Source organism: Mesoplodon densirostris, chromosome 9 (assembly GCF_025265405.1).
Source record: "Mesoplodon densirostris isolate mMesDen1 chromosome 9, mMesDen1 primary haplotype, whole genome shotgun sequence".
NCBI classification, from domain to species: domain Eukaryota; kingdom Metazoa; phylum Chordata; class Mammalia; order Artiodactyla; family Ziphiidae; genus Mesoplodon; species Mesoplodon densirostris.
The window spans coordinates 67,671,346-67,689,345 of NC_082669.1; the positions used below are offsets into that span (position 1 = coordinate 67,671,346).

Genomic DNA, 18,000 nt, shown 5'->3' on the forward strand with positions numbered 1-18,000 from the left:
CATTTTCCTTATTATTATCTTTTAAATTTTTAAGTGGAAAACCTGAGAACCTGAATTAGGATTGCTTTCTTCAGAGAGGATTTGCATCTATCTCTGCTGGGAGCCACCAGGCTTACTAACTGGGGACTGTTTTAGTTCTCTTCAAGGGTCCTGGTTTCATACAGAATTCTCAGGTTCAGTTTTCCTGTCCTGCAGCAGGAATGCTCAAGGGTTAGTCATCTAATTCTGGGGCTATTATTGGCAAGGACATCTGGGCCATTTGTTTACCATTACTGTCTAGCCTTTCAGCTCACTTTATCTTCTTTCTTTTTGTGGGAGAGGGATTGGTACAACTTCAAGATTTTCCTTATTTTCTCTCAAGCCCAGAAATGCTTTTCAAAAACTATGTTTGCTATAGTATATCCAGGAGCTGGTTGTATTGTGGTTAGAGGGCCAAAATCACTGGTAGAAATGGAAATTCCTTACATATGACATTTGCTAGTACTACCTTGAAAACAACCAGAAAAATAGGGATGATTAACAGATTTTTGTTAAAAGGCCAGACATGAAGATTTTATTGTTAATGTTTTAAGTTCCTTAATGAAAGCTGTCATTTTAGGTAGGAGAGACAGATTTTAGAATAATATGCAATTTTTAGTACCTACAGCACAACTGAGCCTTGCTTACTATATTACCATAACTGTGTTCTGGGTCACAGACAAACTTGGTCTTTTTGGGAGGAGTTAACAACTATCGAAAACTGGAATACTGGAGGGTATACCTGAAAACAGTGAGGTGTAACAGCTATGAAATATGGTCAAACCTGTAGTCTATGGCTCAGCCTCACTACAGAATTGCAGCTGTAGCTGAAAAGTCCTTTGGTCCTTCTTCCCAAGAGTAAAAACCAAATCTTTGTTTTATGCTCCTGTGGCTTGTTCTCTCTCATTCTAATAAACTGTTTTGAAGGTCCAGCTCACTGCATTCCACAGAGACATAAGAGATTTTTTGATAACCAGTGTTGTTTTATTCATGATTCTTCTTTCTTCCACTTATTCAATAAGTAAATTTAAGAAGGTGACCATTTCTTGGTAAGCCAAGAATCAAATTTCAGCTTCTGGGAAACACTTTTCCCTCATAATCGTGACCCTTCTACTTTAAAATCTTGTTCCAAGGATAGCTCTGTACAAACTTAATTCTTCAGTAAGAACAATAATGATTGCTAATACTTATTGTATGCCAGGCTCTGTTCTAAGCTTATATATATATATACTCCTCAAAACAATCCTAAGACATAGATATTTGGGCTGTCCTCAGCCTGCAGGCAAGGAAGATGAGGCACAGCCATATAACCCAAAGTTTCCCAGCTAGAAAGTGCTGGAACTGACAGTCAATCCTCGGCTGTCTGGTTCCAGAGTCTTTGCAATTATCCTTTAGTATAGACTGGCTATAGACCAAGACCAGACCCAGTATGTGTGATGATATGAGTCTCTCTAACAAAATGAAATGTAGTACTTTAGTAGGGACTATAGGTTAAACCACAAATACATTTATTCCTCAAGGAACAGTATGCCATCTTTTAAATTTTGAAGTCGTTATAATCAAATGTCTCTGCAGTTTTCTTGCTCTTAGTAAGCTAAGAAAAAATCCCAGAGCAGAGTGATTTACCAGCACCATCCTTAAGTTGCAAATCTACCCTTTATCACAGAGCAAAAATACACTTCAGATCAACTCAATAAAATAACTTTAAGGGTTCACAGAAGGAATACTCACATCTACTTGTCATGCATTCCAATGCTGCAAGGCCCCCTTTTCAATTGTCTAACTCCTATCCCAGGTCTTTTTATAGCCTGAAAACAAGGAATCATCCAAGTGAGATACCCCTTCAGAACACTGTTGAAAATATATTAAACAGAGAGATATCCCAGATCCCTGCTCTAAATGTTAAAAATGTATTAGCGGGCTTCCCTGGTGGCGCAGTGGTTGAGAGTCCGCCTGCCGATGCAGGGGACACGGGTTCGTGCCCCGATCCCGGAAGATCCCACATGCCGCGGAGCGGCTGGGCCCGCGAGCCATGGCCGCGGAGCCTGTGTGTCCGGAGCCTGTGCTCCGCAACGGGAGAGGCCACAGCAGTGAGAGGCCCGCGTACAGCAAAAAAAAAAAAAAAAAAAAAAATGTATTAGCACATAGAGAAAATATCTGTAGATGTATTCTGTTAGGTTCTAATGAGTTTTTGCTTCCCCCTTTTTGATAATGTCTTCAATTTCTTCTGAGACCTTTCCTTTGTAGTCATTTGGTTCTATTGCGTTTAACTTCTTTTGATAGTCCAGTGGCAAACCATTCTCTTTTGCACCCAGGCAAATCACCTAGAAATGGTTAAAATAAACAAAAAGCCCTTTAGTTAGGAACATAATTTAATTTAGTATACCACAGCTTTATTTGTAGTATCAAAGTATGAAATATTAGCTTTCAGATAACTCTAGAATAAACAATTCTAGAACAAAATGGAGGGATAGTCATTCCTCTCACAATGAGCATGGAGTTTTCAAAGCCACAAGATCCACCCTTATGGAAGAGCAATTGTACTCAGTAATATGATTTAAAAGTTTTTTATATTAAGAGAAAAACTTATTGTACAGAATTTGCATGATTTTTTAAGAAACAAACACCATTCTCCAAAAAAATTTCCAGTTTACAGGTAGCAGTTGTAGTTGAATCCTGGAGTCTACTCTACCTCTGAATTAGACATGAGGGAATAAATAGCAAGTGTGTCCAGTGGTACTTCCCAGATCCATACCAGGCTTAATTCCTCTAGGTTCCTTTCTAGAAAATTCCAGATTAGGCCCAGGAACTGGGTCACCCTCTCCAGGTATCATGTCCTGATTAGGCCTGCCAACAGGTACCTAAGTTTGGGTTTCTGAAAAGGGATGTTGGACTCTCTATCCTGAATTCTTTTCTGGTGCTTGAGTGAGTGGTATCCCTGATTTTGAAAAGCAGTGTGACTTATTTTTCCCTCCATCTGGAAATGGAAAACATTTCAGCAGTAGTAAATCTATTTTTTACCTACAAAAATGAATCCTGGTGTTCATGAAATAGTTTTATGGAGGAAGAAAAAAATGATTACAAAAGCATGGGTATAGAATAATAAAATAATAAGTTTTAGGGACATATTCTATCATTATAAATATATCTGAACATTTAGTTATTTGGTAAATAAATATCATTTTTGTATTAAAAAACATTTTGATTAAAATGAATTGTACATGTAGAATTTAAAACGCACAAAGCCTTTTAAAAACAAGATATTCTTTAGTTTAGCTCAGTGAAAATTAACAAGGAATCACCAAAAGTCTTTGTAAGTAGTTAGTTAAAAGGATACCTTTTTATACTGGGGTGATGGGGGAACACGCTCATAATTTGTCATTTGATAACTTCGACAGGTTACTTCTTTTCCTTCTTGAGTAGAAACATTAACTTCTATTGGGACATACATTCCACTTTTAACCCCTTCTTGCCTGAAACCAGAACAGTCAAATTTTAATCATACTTGACTTAGCCAAGTTAGTTTACCAGATTAAAATTTTTAACTACTTATGGATGTACTTGCTCCCTGTATATTTTGGGATAGAATAGAAGTACCACCACATCAAAAGGAAGTTTAGCATTTCAGTTAGAAAGCTGGAGACTTACTATTACTGGGTATGCTTCTAATAGATCTCTATATTTAGCCTATCTAAAAACATGCTTCAGTGTAGTTATTTCAAGCTTTGTAACCCTGAAACATTGCTCTCTAGGCTACAAAAATGACTATGTGTTCTGACAGCAAGAGAATATCCACCCAGAGAAAAGTAGAGAGGATGCCTCATTCCTGTCTGCAAGTGAAGTAAAGTATTAAGCATGTCAGATGCTTGTCTGCTCTTCTAAATCCTACTCTTTTCTGCCACTTTCTTCGCATTAAATGCTCTGCCACACAACTCTTGAGTTCTATTTATAAAGAGCATCAAAGCATTTCTAATGTTTTGAAGTTTTTACAAATGATTATTACTGGTTTTACTGATTGAACTGCCACCTTAAAGAATTATTTTTTAAAAACTAATAAAAACTGAGCTGCTTTTGAAATCAATAAAAGTATGTAACAATTACAAAAATCTTCATGCCTTCTCACAATATGAAACTACAAAGACATTTTTATTAAAAAACAAATAGAATGAAAATAAGGACTTCCATCAATTATAGAAGAGATTACAAATGTCTCCCCAAATCTCAATCAGAGAGTGTGACCCTTCTAGGCTTTTCTTTTTAGGAATGAACATTATACCTTTTAGGTTAACTCTAAAGTATAAAGAATATGTCCATGGTATATCGTTTTGAAAAACCAACACATATATACACATCCTTGCATATGATCCACTTTCTAAATTAGTAACTATTTAACTTATAATTAGAAGTCACCTACTTATCTAGAGAACTTAAATTGCTTTTGTTCATTTTCCATACTACTCCCCATACTTCATCGCCAGGACTTTCAAAAATGGTGGCTGTACCTCCATGCCAAGTTTCACTAGTTTTGCCTTGGGGATTGCCAAAGTCAAGCTTAAAATCCTACAAAGGAAACCAAAGTGATATGATCAGTATCCACGTGAACCAAAATTTCCTTCCTCAAAATAAAGATTTACCTTGAACTCCATGCAACTAAAACAAACTTTGAGCTCCTTCTGTAAAAAATACAAAGATAAATAACCAAGGACCCAGATCTCAAGGACTCTAATTTTTCATATTTTTCTTTAAAAATGAACTGTAGGGGCTTCCCTGGTGGCGCAGTGGTTGAGAGTCCGCCTGCCGATGCAGGGCACACGGGTTTGTGCCCCGGTCTGGGAGGATCCCACATGACGCGGAGCGGCTGGGCCCGTGAGCCATGGCCGCTGAGCCTGAGCGTCCGGAGCCTGTGCTCCGCAGCGGGAGAGGCCACAACAGTGAGAGGCCCGCAGCGCAAAAAAAAAAAAAAAAAAAAAAAAAAGAACTGTATACTGAGTATGTACACATATCTTACCATAAACAAGAGACTTAAAAGGGAAAATAAATCCCATAATCCTGATGCCTTAACACAGCTATCTTTATTTTTGAAAACTACTTCCCAGCCCACTTACATACACATAGATTTTAACTTAGAGACAATCATAGTGTACATAACTGTTGAAGCTGGGTGATGGCTACATAAGGGTTATAACATTCTTTCCACTTTTATGTATGTAAGTGTATCCTATTAGCATATTTTTTTTGTCCTAAGGGAGCTGGCATTTTGAGGGTGATCTGTACACTTATAAATTTAATATTCCTGAATTGTATTAACATATTTATAATAATCCTAAGAGCAGCTAACACTTACTGGAAAATTACTGGGTTCTATACACTGTGCTATGAGCTTTATATGGACTTTTTTTTAATCCTGTCAACAACTTTTTATACCCATTTAGCAGAAAGAAAAACAGTGGCTTAAAAAGATTAAGCAACTTGCCTAAGGTCTCACAACTAGTAAGTAATGGAGTCAAGGTTTCTAGTTTAGTTTCCTCCCTCACAGAGATGAGTAATCGAAGGACACAGCCAGGAAGGTTAAAACTCCTTACTTGGCTGTTTGGTCTAAGAAGATTTCTTTCCATCTTCCCAGAGCTTAGCTTCCTTAATGATAAAAAAAAAAAGTTTAGACTAGATAATAAATCTAAGGTTTATATTTTATCTCTATCACCTTTATTTTCTTAAAAACCTGTCAGAATTTCACAAAGAAGGTTGGTTTGAGTGACCAGTACCTTCAATTGGTATACTGGATGTTCTAGGACCAGGTATCCCTGACAGGACATCAGGAGATCTGATGAAAGTTACAACCACACTAGGAACTGGTTGTCTATTGTTAAATCCAATAGACAATTTTCATTCCTTGTCTTGCTCTACTTCTCAGCTGCTTCTGACATCGGTAACCATCGGGTCTTGATCTGTCTCCTTTCTTTTAGGCTGTTCCTTGATCTCCTCAATTCCCTTTGCCAACTCCTTCTTCACTACCTGGTCTTTAAATGTTGGAGTTTCTGAGGGCTCAGTTTAGGCCCTTTTCTCCGTTCAGCGATTTGCTCAAGACAATCTCATCCCCTCCAATGGCTTCAAATACCATCCAATATTCCAATCGTCTTCTAATCCAGCTCAGATCTCTCTTCTGAGCTTCAAAAGTGCTTAGAATATAGTGAGTATTTAATGAACGTTCACTGATATTTTTCTGCTCACTTGAATTTACAACAAGCATCTCAAACTCAGTACAGCTGACCCTTGAATAACACGGGTTTGAACTACACAGGTCCACGTATACGTGAATTTTTTTCAATAAATATAGCATCTATATTTTCCTTTTACATATCATCAAATTAACTAAGTATGGGGAAAAGTTCGAGTAGAGATTAAAATAGAGAATATGTGGCATCAAAAGAACTAGGGTCTGAGTCCTGATTCTATCCAAACTTTTTCAGCTCCCTGCCCTTGGGTGAGTCATGTATCAATTCCTTTGTTTTCGAGGTAGAGATGGCAGTTCTGATTTTCCGCTGGGTGAAGGGTCGGCACCACTAACCCTGGCATTGTTTAAGGGCCAAATACATGTCCAAATTGAGCTTGATTTTCCCTCCCAAACTAATTCTCCTCTTCTTTTCACAAACATCACCGTCATCTGCTCTGTTGCGTCAAAAACCTTAGTCATCCCCATTATCTCCTCTTCCTTTCACAATCAATCAACAAGGCCTAACAGTACTCACTCCTAAATATCTCCCAAACCCATCTACCCTCCACTGCTACCACTGCGGGGTACCATTATCTTTAGCATGGACTCCTGCAAAGGCTTCCTAACTGGGCTCCCTACATCCACTGCTGCACCCACCCTTCCAATCCATTTTCCATAGCAACCAGAACCAGCTTTCAAAGATGTAAATCTGATGTTTCATTTGCTTAAATTTGGCAGAGGTCTTCTCATTGGTCTCAAGATAAAGACCCAAGCCTTCTCTGGCCTCTGTGGTCCTGTAAAATGTGGCCCTTCCCGACTTCTCTAGTCTTCATGCTACAACCTCCTCACACACTAGATTCCAGCCACACTAGCTGGAAGGCCCAGCCTTTTTCTTTCCCGAGGTCTTTTGTCCCTGCTGTTCATTCTATCTGTTTGCTATCCCCCTCCCCAGTCATTCAGGTCTCAGTTTAAAAGTCACATTTTCAGGAATGGCTTTACTGAGCATCCCGGTTAGGTCAGGTCCCCAAGTCATACATTTCCATAGCACCTTGAATGTCTCCTTTTAAAAAAAAAAGATTTCACTTTTTTTTAGAGCAGTTTTAAGTTCAGAACAAAACAGAGAGTAAGGTATAATATGTCTCCTTTTAAGACTGACCATACCTGTGACGGAATAATCATTTGCTTGATAGCTCTTTGCTGCATTCCAGTTATAAACCATCTGAACTTCTGTACCACGTTTGGGGAATTCCCTGCCTTATGAGTTTGGGGGTAGACAGTGTTCAGAGCCTGACTCCCATTTTTGAAGTTTCAAATGCCAGAAGTTGGTTCTCCCAGCTTTTCTTGAAGTCAGGGCATGGGCACGTGGCCAAGACTTAGCCAATCAGGACACCCACCTAGGGCTTTGAATTAGAAACTAGTGACCCAGGGCAGCAAAAAGTCCACCTTGGTGGTGGCAACCATATTTGGGTTTCAGGAACTTGGAGATGTAGTGACAGTAGCAGGCAGGGTCCAGAGCAGGTGGTGCACAATGCAACGTCCATGTTTACCAAGCTTAGCAGCGATGCAACAGTGGCCTCCTGGGCTGGTTCTGTTGGTGTGATATTGGCTGTTTTAGAGCTTCCCTTTTATGCCTGCTTGTTTTGTCAGCTTTGTGGTCCTACCTTCCTGGTCATTCTGTGAGCTCTTCAAACGGCCTTTCAACACAGTCTTTTTCTGCTTGAATCAGCCACTTCTGTTGCTTGCAACTAAGAACCCTGACAACGATAGCAGAGACCATGTTTGTTTGGTTCAACAATGTCAAAAGGCTTTGTACATAACTTGTTTGAGTGTCTCTCCTATAGACTGGGAGGTCCTGAAAGCAGCCAGCTTTACTCAATCATCTTTGTATCTCCAGGTAAGTGCTGGAAGAATACGCACTAAATGAATAAATGGACTGTACTAAGAGCAATGATTCTTACCAAGGCAAGCGAAGGTTCATCCAGCCACTTGATTTAACTGAGCACAGCCCTTACTGTGAATAAGACACGGCTCCAGCTTTCAGGACCTCTCAGATCGGGAGCAAATGGCAGGTAAATGGATTTTTACAAAACCAGGTGACAAGTCCTGGAGCAAAGTGGGGTACAAAACAGAAAGCCACTGATTCCCTGACTTGGGTCAGAGAAGGCTTCTCAGAGGGACCAACCGAACGGATTCTGTGATGATGCCCCTAAATCAGTGGCCAAGGGAGAGGCGCTGGGATCTGGGCAGAACGCGCAGCTGGTGAGAACGTCAGGAGAGAGACCTCAGGGCAGCCTGGGAGGCACAGGTGCCAGAGTAGCACAGCTCAGCAGGGGTCAAGCACAGGGCTGAGGGCGAGAGCGACCGGCCCGGGGTCGTGCAAGGAACCCTGATGTACTTTGAGCAGAAAGAGCTGCATTCCCGGCCCAGTGCTGCCAACAAGCGGCGCAGAGAAAGCGAGTTCTCGAAATCCTGGCTCCCTCGTCTGCAGAGGGGGGCAGAGGCCATCGCAGGGGCCGGGAGGAGAGCACTGACCTGCAGGCGGGCCACGCTGCAGAACACGGCCGAGGGGTTTCGGAGGTGGATCCGCTCCGTCAGCAGGTTGCTGCCATAGGCGAAGTAGAGAAAACTCTCCCCTTCCTGGCTCCGGAGGTCCTCGCCGCCCGAGTTCGCCATGTCCCACCGGACGCCTGCACGGACCTGGGATCTGTAGCAGGAGAGTGAGGAGAGGACGAGGAGCATAGCGCGGTGGCCGACGACCCCAGTCCAGGAAGCGCGGCGCCACGCAGCCTTAGAGGTTAGGGGAAAGGCGGGAAGCTGGGGCCGGGCGAGTCACTTCTGAGCACTCTTCTGACTGGCTGCCAGTACCCAACGCTGTGAGTTGCTCCCTCTGATTGGCCAGCCCACCGCCTCTTCTCCGCTCGCTGCCTGGACTTTGCAATACTCTGCCCTGAGGCGACCCGGGGCTGATTCCACATTGGACCCGCTCCTCTGTTGTCCCGCCCCCGTGTTCAAGGCTCCCTCTGATTGGCTCCCTTCTACGCGGGGGCGGGTCAGGTCCCCCATTTGTGGGTCGTAGCTCGCCGGTCCCGGCCAGATTTTCTTGCCTTTGTTTGCTCCTGCGGGGTTCACTGGCTGTGTGTGCTCTTTAGGGAATTTTTGGTCCATTTAAGATGAAACAGCAGCTCTAGCCATGCCCGCCACGGTCCATCACCCAGCAGGTCGCCCCTGTCCCGCTCTCTGCTTTTGGAGTCGGGACGTCTATTCACCCCCACACGCTGGTACCCGCACCCCTAGCCCTGATCACCTCCCTGATACCTTTTCTAAGAACCCTTGGCTTCCTGGAAAAGCTCCTCTGAGTGTCAGGGGCTCCCTTCCCTGGTGGAAGTAGCGTGCAGCGTTCAAATCACGACGCTTGCTGTTTACTTGGAAGCCTAACCTCTGGCACTTCTCGTCTCTGGTTCCTCCTTTTTTTTTTTTTTTTTTTTCTTTTTAAACATCTTTATTGGAGTATAATTGCTTTACAATGTTGTGTTAGTTGCTGCTGTATAACAAAGTGAATCAGCTATACGTGTACATATATCCCCATATCTCCTCCCTCTTGCATCTCCCTCCCTCCCACCCTCCCTATCCCACCCCTCTAGTTGGTCACAAAGCACCCAGCTGATCTCCCTGTGCCATGCGGCTGCTTCCCACTTGCTATCTGTTTTACATTTGGTAGTGTATATATGTCCATGCCACTCTCTCACTTCGTCCCAGCTTCCCCGTCCCCCTCCCCGTGTCCTCAAGCCCATTCTCTACGTCTGTCTCTTTATTCCGGTCCTGCCCCTAGGTCCTTCAGACCATTTTTTTCTTTTTCTTTTTTTAGATTCCATATATATGTGTTATCATACGGTATTTGTTTTTCTCTTTCTGACTTACTTCACTCTGTATGACAGTCTCTAGGTCCATCCAGCTCACTACAAGTAACTCAATTTCGTTTCTTGTTATGTCTGAGTAATAGTCCATTGTATGTATGTGCCACATCTTCTTTATCCATTCATCTGTCGATGGACACTTAGGTTGCTTCCATGTCCTGGCTATTGTAAGTAGAGCTGCAATGATCTGGTTCCTCCTTTAAAATAGAGATTATAAGATGTTATGATCACAATTACATAAGCTATGATCACCTATCTCCTAGGGTTGGTGTAAGTATTAAAAGTAACTTTGTTAATGTTATTAGGTGCAAAAGCTCCAGTGTAAAGATATAGAAGTATTGTCTAATAACAATGACATAAAAACTCTATATTGTTAACTTTGAAATGAAAATATTAATATGAACTCAGGGCCTAGAAGCAATGACTATCCTTGGCACTCAGATTTTGATCTCTAAATACCACTTTTCCACTAAAAGGTACCAGGGCTCCTTGGAGAAATAGCTGATGTCAGTCGGGTCAAGAGCTGAGAAATAATAGGAGCACTTAGAACATCATGTGACAGAAAGTCAGGAGGTATTAAAAAACGAGGTCCTTTGAAAAGAACACAGAAGCTAGCTTGAAGGAATGCCCACTGACCAAAGTTAGAACAATTTGAGCATCAAAATTAATAACCGCAATTTATTTAAAATGTCAAACATAAAATTCATTTCCACTAAAGTGTAAAGCAAATCTTAAAAAACAACAGTTTTAAAAAACTTCCTTTGCCATACTACTGGCAGTGACTATTACACCAACTTTTTACTCTGAAAAGTGGTAATTTAAGAAAATTACCATTTACCCTGCTTTTCTAGTTGCAGCTGTATTTCAGGGTAATCAAATGGCCCCAGTTGATGAGGAAACAGTTCTCTTTACAAAAACATGCCACCTAAATAATGTAAACTGAAGGATAGAATTAGAAATTCACCATTTTGCAGTCCCTAGTGGAATAATTGATTCATGCCAGGATCATCAATGAGACCAATTGGTGAAAGTGAGATAGGGAACAGGATATTCACATAGAGCCAGGGATTATGTGCCAGTCATCAGGGAAATCCATAATGACAATGGTGAAATCTGGCCCGTTCCCACCTTAACCTAGATGATCTTATCATCAGTAAAATGGATCAACCTGACATTATGTGTCTCCTGATGTGATACAGTATGAAGCACCAGCATCATTTGAGAAGTATTGTTTCCAAAAATCTTTAACCTCAGGATAATCAAGCAGGAACTACAAGGATAGAAGTAGACAATCAGAAAACTCCAGAACAAATGGCGAAACATCCTGCAGAACAAATGGCTCAATTTCTTAAATTAACTCAGTGCCATAAAAAAAGAAAGAAAGAAAGAAAGAAGAGAAATAAAGCAGTACTGAGGGAGGGCTGTTTTAGATTAAAAGAAACCTAAGAAACGTCATAACCAAATACAATGGCTTGTCCTCGGTTCTGATTTAATAAACCAGATATAAAAGATATTTCGTGAGCAATTGGAGAATCTGAATACAGACTAAAACATTAGATGATATTAGACAGTTGTTTTTTTATTAGGTATGATAACGGCATTGTGCTTATGTAGAAGAATCTCTCTTTTTAGATACACATATTGGTGTATTTGGGGTAAAATGTTTGCTATCTATACTTTAAAATAATTCAGAAAAATTAAAATATGGAAAGTGTTAAATGTTAAACTGAGTGCATATATGGATGCTTGTTTTATTATTCTTTTCTATATATTTGAATATTTTCATGTTAAAAATTCAAAACAGATAAATGGTGATATAGGTAAAGCACTTGACATAGTGAGCATTCAATAATAAATTTGTTGTTATATAATCTGCAAATAGGAAGGTTCATACCTTCTCCTGCCCCCCAAACATTAAGGCAGAACTTGACATACGTATTTGGTCATTTCAGTAAGAAAGTTGCCTTCCTTGACAAGATAGCCCTCTATTGCACCATGAATTCCCAAGGTCTCTGCTTCGGAGCACTACCATTTAAAACATGCTTCTGTGTTTTAAACTGCTTTCAACATTTAAAATGTATTTATTATTTAATTAATTATTTTTAAGGTATTTTACTTCTTTTCTCTTCCTACACTTCTCACTAATTGCTTAATTTTATGGTGACTGATTTTTATCAACACTATTCTGTGAAAATTTTCTGAAGTTAAACATTGATGTTTCCTCAGACACGGAAAATCTTTTCTTACCCCAGTGAAGCATTTTATTTAGCTTCCCCATGTTGGTTGCCATGTACTGACCCCTGTGAGCCAACAAGAGTCAGTAGGTAACAAGGGGTTTTGTCTTTTCAAATTTAACCAAAATAGATAACCAACAAGGAGCCACTGTATAGTACAAAGAACTATACTCAATATTTTGTAATAACCTATACGGGAAAAGAATCTGAAAAAGAATAGATATATATGTATGTATAACTGAATCACTTTGCTGAACACCTGAAACTAACACAACATTGTAAATCAACTATACTTCAATAAATATTTTTTTAATTTTAAAATTAAGAAAAGTTTTTAAACTTTTTTAAGAAAGCAAAGCACACTTAGAAAAAAAAGAACAAATTTAACCAAAGCCTGGTTAATATTAGTTAACATTCACTGAGTGCTTTTAAATGCCAGTCTAAACTCTTACATATATTAGTTCATTTAATCCTGAAAGTGGCCCTATGCAGAAATTACTAATATATCCTCATTTTACAGTTGAGGAAACAGATGTGCAGTAGGTCAACTAACTTGCCCCAGGCTGTAGTTAGCGATGACTGAAGCAGAGATTAAGCAATCTGATTCTAGAGTCATCACTGTGTGTTGCTTCCCAAATTTCTCATATTGTAAAGCCCTCGTGGTCTAGATATAACTGGTTATTAATAGCTTGCTTTCAAATACAATCTCTATCATATCTATAAAGACACTATGAAATAACAGTACTAGCATTCAATTACTTGATAATAAAGGTAATGAGGTCAGATTTCTTCTAAATGCCATCTTTTAATCCAGTGGACTTAAAGTTTTTGGTTGTAACATTAAAATTTTTGAGCACATATTCTCTCTATATAATAATATATATAAAACTATATATATGATATAATATCCACAAAATAGAAATTTTAAAAATAACTATTTAACTGTCATATCAATGCAAAACATACAAGTGGGCCAAAGTTAAGTATGAATAATAGTGGATAAAAATCCATATTTCAAATAGTCCTCCTATAAATTTCCATTTTCTAGCTAACCTTGTCAAATCTTATTAGATCATCATTATTTTTATATCATTAGGTAGGTGATGAAGAGTGTGTCCCAGAAGTCAGATATGTCAGCTCTGTCCCTTTCTTTTTTCTTTTCTTGTGCTTGCAATTTTAGTAAGAGCTTCAGTCCAGTTCTTGGCAGAAATCTTCTTTGTGAGAATTAGTTAGTTCTCTGGAAATCCACTTAACCAAGCAAATTACAGTAAATCACGAGCACAGAAAGTGAATGAAGGAGGGCGAGTGTCACTGTCAATCGCTCCTCAGGAAGGTACTCCCACCCCTCCCCCAGGGTACCTCATATCTCTTAAGAGACAGAGGGTGACTATCTGAAGGACTGTGGGTTCTAGTGTTAAAGGAAAATTCTTATATTAGTATAGATTTACTAAATATAGTAAAGGTAAAGCATAGTAAAAAATTCTAGGGAATTCCCTGGCAGCCCAGTGGTTAGGACTCTGCGCTTTCACTGCTGAGGGCCTGGGTTCAATCCCTGGTAGGGGAACGAAGATCCCGCAAGCTGCAAGGCACGGCCACAGAATAAATAAATAAATGAATAAAAATTCTAATATTTCGGATTAAAAATAAAAACAGAATTTTAATCGTTTTCACACCTCAGTGGACCAACTCACTCATCCACTTTGAATACCATTGTTGCCATCAATATCAGCGCTATCATTCTTAAAAGAACACTTTGAGGCAAAACATTTGCACATCATGGCAAGTTTGAAGAGGTGTATGGTGAGAAGGCAGTGTGTCTGCTGAGGAAGGGCAGCTGGCTGCTTAGGCAAGGCCATTTGGGGCAGTAGAACTTCAGTGGGACAGAGAGGGACTGGGTGACATGAATCTATCTCTTAGCTCCATGGGCTGAGAAATTTAATCTTGGCTCTGGGAGAAGATTCACACAACCAGACTCATGAGAGATGGATGTTCACATCAGAAAGCCAATTTTTTGGTATAAGATGAGAACTGTAGCAGATAAACCAGATACCTGTGTTCATTGATCAATGCATTTTCTTCCATGAGGAAAATAAAAGCCAAATGAGAAGGCTTCGGGTGTGAGTTTAGCATGTCTGAGGGACATCAAGGCGGTCAGCTGGTTAGAGTGGAAGGAAAAAGAGAAGGAGTGGAAAGAGATGAGGTGGAGAAGTAGGCAAGGGCCAGCTCGTGTAACACCTTGAAGACCATGATATGGAGTCTGGATTTTATTCTAAGAAATCAAACGCTATTGGGGTGTTTTAGGCAGGCATATGATGTGACTTACTTTTTAATAGGATAATTCTGGATGCTGAGTGGAGAATCAATTCCAAAGGGATAAAAACGATAGTTAAGAGACAAAGAAGCTATTCCAGAAGTTTTGACAAGATGGTGGCTTTGGACTAGGGTGGTGAGAGTGAAGGTAGAAAGGACTGATGCGGGTGCTTTTTTATGGCAGAGAAGACTGGACTGCTGAGGGATTGGAGGTGTGATTCCATGCCCACCAAACAACTTTGCAATTGTCATTTGTCTTTTGAGCAGATTTTCCTTCCAGAGAAGGAAGCACTGATCTGGGAACACAGGGATCTGGTCTTCCTGCTCATTGTAGTTTTCTTCCCTGAGAATTTGAACTTGAGTCTGAAAGGGTTAGGTTACTCTGTGGGTGCCAAGACTGTAGCTTGTAACACTCTGAGCTGGTCTCAGCCACGTTTACAACAGAAGGAATGAGAAGAGGAGGAAGGTGATCTGAGTGACAGAGAAGAGAGCAGACCACAGCCTAAGGGGAGAAGGGAGATAGAAAAATCTGAGTCCTGAGTTCTTTCCAGTGCCTGGATCCAGCCTTACCAAGATCCAGTTGAGTTTCTCACTTCAGTTTTCACAAGGCAATCTCATCCACCGTGTACTCCAAACCACTCTGGTAATGAAATTAAAATTCTTATTAAATGCATATAGTTTATGGGAAAAGCAGCATATTTAATTCCACAACAATATTTTAGAGTGTATCTTGAAGACTTCTAGTTCCTTTGGGAGCTGAAGTATTTTGCTCTGCCTGTATTATTTTAAATAAATATATATTACTGACCTAAAGTATAGAGAAATCATTATTTTTTTTAAACAGGAGAAAATCAAACAAAAGTTTAATAACACGAATACATGGAAGAGACCCAGGAAAACTAAGAAACTTCAAGAAATTACTATTAATTATATGTGGTCCCAGGTTACACTGGCAGTATGAAATAAGTATGAACCTCCAACAACTACAAGGATGTGGAATAAGCAGTTACTGGAAAGAATTCTATTCATTGCCTAAAACCTAAAATGAGTTACCTCTGACTGATCTCTGCTCTCCTTTTAAACCTATACCCAATCAGTCAGTAGATCTGTTACTATTCCCTTCGTTTCTGCCTTCCTCTGCATTCCCATGCTCCCCATCCTCACCCTGGTGTCATCATCACACATCTGGACCCCTGCAACAGTTTCCTGGACTCTTCTTTTCTGTGGAGATGGGTTAAGGGTGTGAATCACATGAAGACAGCACAGACATGGGTTTGGGGAGTGGTGAGTAGTTCAATTTCAATAGAGCAATGGATTTATACCAGGAAATGGGAGACAAGTCTGGAAGGAGATTAGCATAGTTGATGGGAGGGCCTTGAATTTTCACTCAGAAGTTCATACTATTTGGTGGTCAAAGGGGAGACTTTTTTTACTTTTGAGCCCTCTCCTGCACCTTTGGAAACTCCTTCTTGTGGCTGTATGTAGGATGACCTGGGAGGGGGTAGGATGGGGAGATGGCTGAGTGCTGGATGTAAGTTCACTGCAGTAGGCAAGGTCGTGAAAGCCTGAACTGGGGCAGTAATTATGGAGGGGAAATGAAGGGATGCAAGGGGGTAAAGACATAGTCTTTTAATTTTTTTTTTTTTTGGATTTTTTATTGTATCACTCCTTTGAGTAGAAACCTTCAGAGGCTGCCTGCTATTTATCACTTTATCAAGTTCAAGCCCTTGTGCAAGCCTTTATTATCTGATTCCATTCTGTCTGGCTGGTCTCATTTCTCAGGTGATAGTAAACCCACTGGAGGTGGGGACCACACTTCGTATTTCTGTATACCTACAATGCTTACTACAGCAGAGATGAATAGTAAATACTTGCTGACTAATTGAACCAGAGTCAAAATCTCCCCTACCCTTTGCACAGGCTCCCAAATCTTTTTTTCTCTTTGATTTTTTCCAGCTTTCCTTGATTTACTGAGAGGCACTTCAGCTCTGAGTTATTTAAAAATTTATACTAATGCTCTAACATATGGGATCCTGTGTAAATTTTATTAGCCATAGCAGTATTTATGTCTTCTCCCAGCTTATGGTCTGGCATATGACAGGGAAACATGTCAGAATACATTAAACCCAATATGTTTTGGGGGGGCTTTTTTTGCTTGTTTGTTTTTTACTTTTTGGCTGCACCTAGCAGCATGTGGGATCTTAGTTCCCTGACCAGGGATCGAACTCTCACTCCTTGCAGTGGAAGCTCAGAGTCCTAACTGCTGGACTGCCAGGGAAGTCCCCAAAATGCTTTTTTTTTGGGAAAAAAAGAATAGTAAAACTCCAGAAGGCAGTAATTTCTCAGTAATTTGATAGATTTGATTGATAGACTTGGTAGTTAATCTGTATTCTTTTTTTTTTTTTTTTTTTCTTTTTGCGGTATGCGGGCCTCTCACTGTTGTGGCCTCTCCCGTTGCGGAGCACAGGCTCCGGACGCGCAGGCCCAGTGGCCATGGCTCACGGGCCCAGCCGCTCCGCGGCATATGGGATCCTCCCAGACCGGGGCACGAACCCGTATCCCCTGCATCGGCAGGCGGACTCTCAACCACTGCGCCACCAGGGAGGCCCTAATCTGTATTCTTGATTTGAGATTAACCCTGAAAATTAGTTCCAAAAAAGTTTATTATTTAGTGCTTGGGTAAATGGTCTCTTTTGATATCTATCTCTATGTCTATTTATATCTATAACAATACACTTTGGAAAGGCATCCACCAAACTGTTAACGGTGCTTACCTGTGGGAAGGGAAATGGCATTGGGAGGGGAGCAAGTTGAACAAAAAGCTTTCATCTTTTCATTCTGTATTCTTTTACTTTTTTTTGCATGTTTAAGCATGTATTCTTATATTTCTTTTATTATTTAAAAATACATATATTATTAATATTATTAAATTCACATCTTATGTAATTTTAGGTCAATATCTAGAGATCTCATGTCACAAGGATAAAAAGAGGGTAATGACTAAATAAATTGCCTAAAGAGAAAATTGATGCAGCAAATAGATTTCCAAGTTGGCCTACCTCTCAACACATCAATCAGATAATTAGGCCAGATCAACTCAACCTTGCTCTATGGAAGGATATGATCTCATTCTGCAGGTCCCAAAGCTGTAGAATCTTACGATGCCTATCTGGATGTTCCCTCTTTGCTCTTTGAGATGTCAGTGGATACAAGAACAAGAATATTTCCCTAATCTGGCATTGAAGAAGGTCTCACATATGTTCTAGGATAATGATCTGTTAGATCCTACTGCCAACCTTAAATCAGTTACAGA

The 18,000-nt window shown here is 40.2% G+C and overlaps 1 protein-coding gene and 1 long non-coding RNA gene across 2 annotated transcripts in view; both read right to left on the minus strand.

Annotated features, from left to right (window-relative positions):
* Positions 1–414: 414 nt before the first annotated feature.
* Positions 415–9,033, minus strand: GGCT (gamma-glutamylcyclotransferase). Its single transcript, XM_060108306.1, has 4 exons — positions 8,762–9,033; positions 4,433–4,578; positions 3,356–3,491; positions 415–2,342 (listed from the first exon to the last, which is right to left on the minus strand). Exons 1-4 carry the CDS (start codon positions 8,966–8,968, stop codon positions 2,199–2,201), a joined length of 633 nt encoding a protein of 210 aa, XP_059964289.1. The 5' UTR covers positions 8,969–9,033; the 3' UTR covers positions 415–2,198.
* Positions 9,034–9,870: 837 nt separating this feature from the next.
* LOC132496107 (uncharacterized) overlaps positions 9,871–18,000 on the minus strand; it is a 72,824-nt gene continuing 64,694 nt past the window's right edge. The window contains exons 3-4 of the long non-coding RNA XR_009533374.1: positions 15,258–15,327; positions 9,871–10,340 (exon numbers count right to left, since the gene is read on the minus strand). This is a non-coding gene — a long non-coding RNA (uncharacterized LOC132496107). The remainder of the gene's footprint in view (positions 10,341–15,257; positions 15,328–18,000) is intronic.

Excerpts from the sequence above, each read along its gene's own strand:
- GGCT (XM_060108306.1), bottom strand. The coding sequence starts at position 8,968 with ATGCTCCTCGTCCTCTCCTCACTCTCCTGCTACAGATCCCAGGTCCGT. Across the intron at positions 4,579-8,761 it reads GCAGCGTGGCCCGCCTGCAG|GATTTTAAGCTTGACTTTGG; the intron begins GTCAGTGCTCTC and ends TTTCCTTTGTAG. Across the intron at positions 2,343-3,355 it reads CATCACCCCAGTATAAAAAG|GTGATTTGCCTGGGTGCAAA; the intron begins GTATCCTTTTAA and ends AACCATTTCTAG.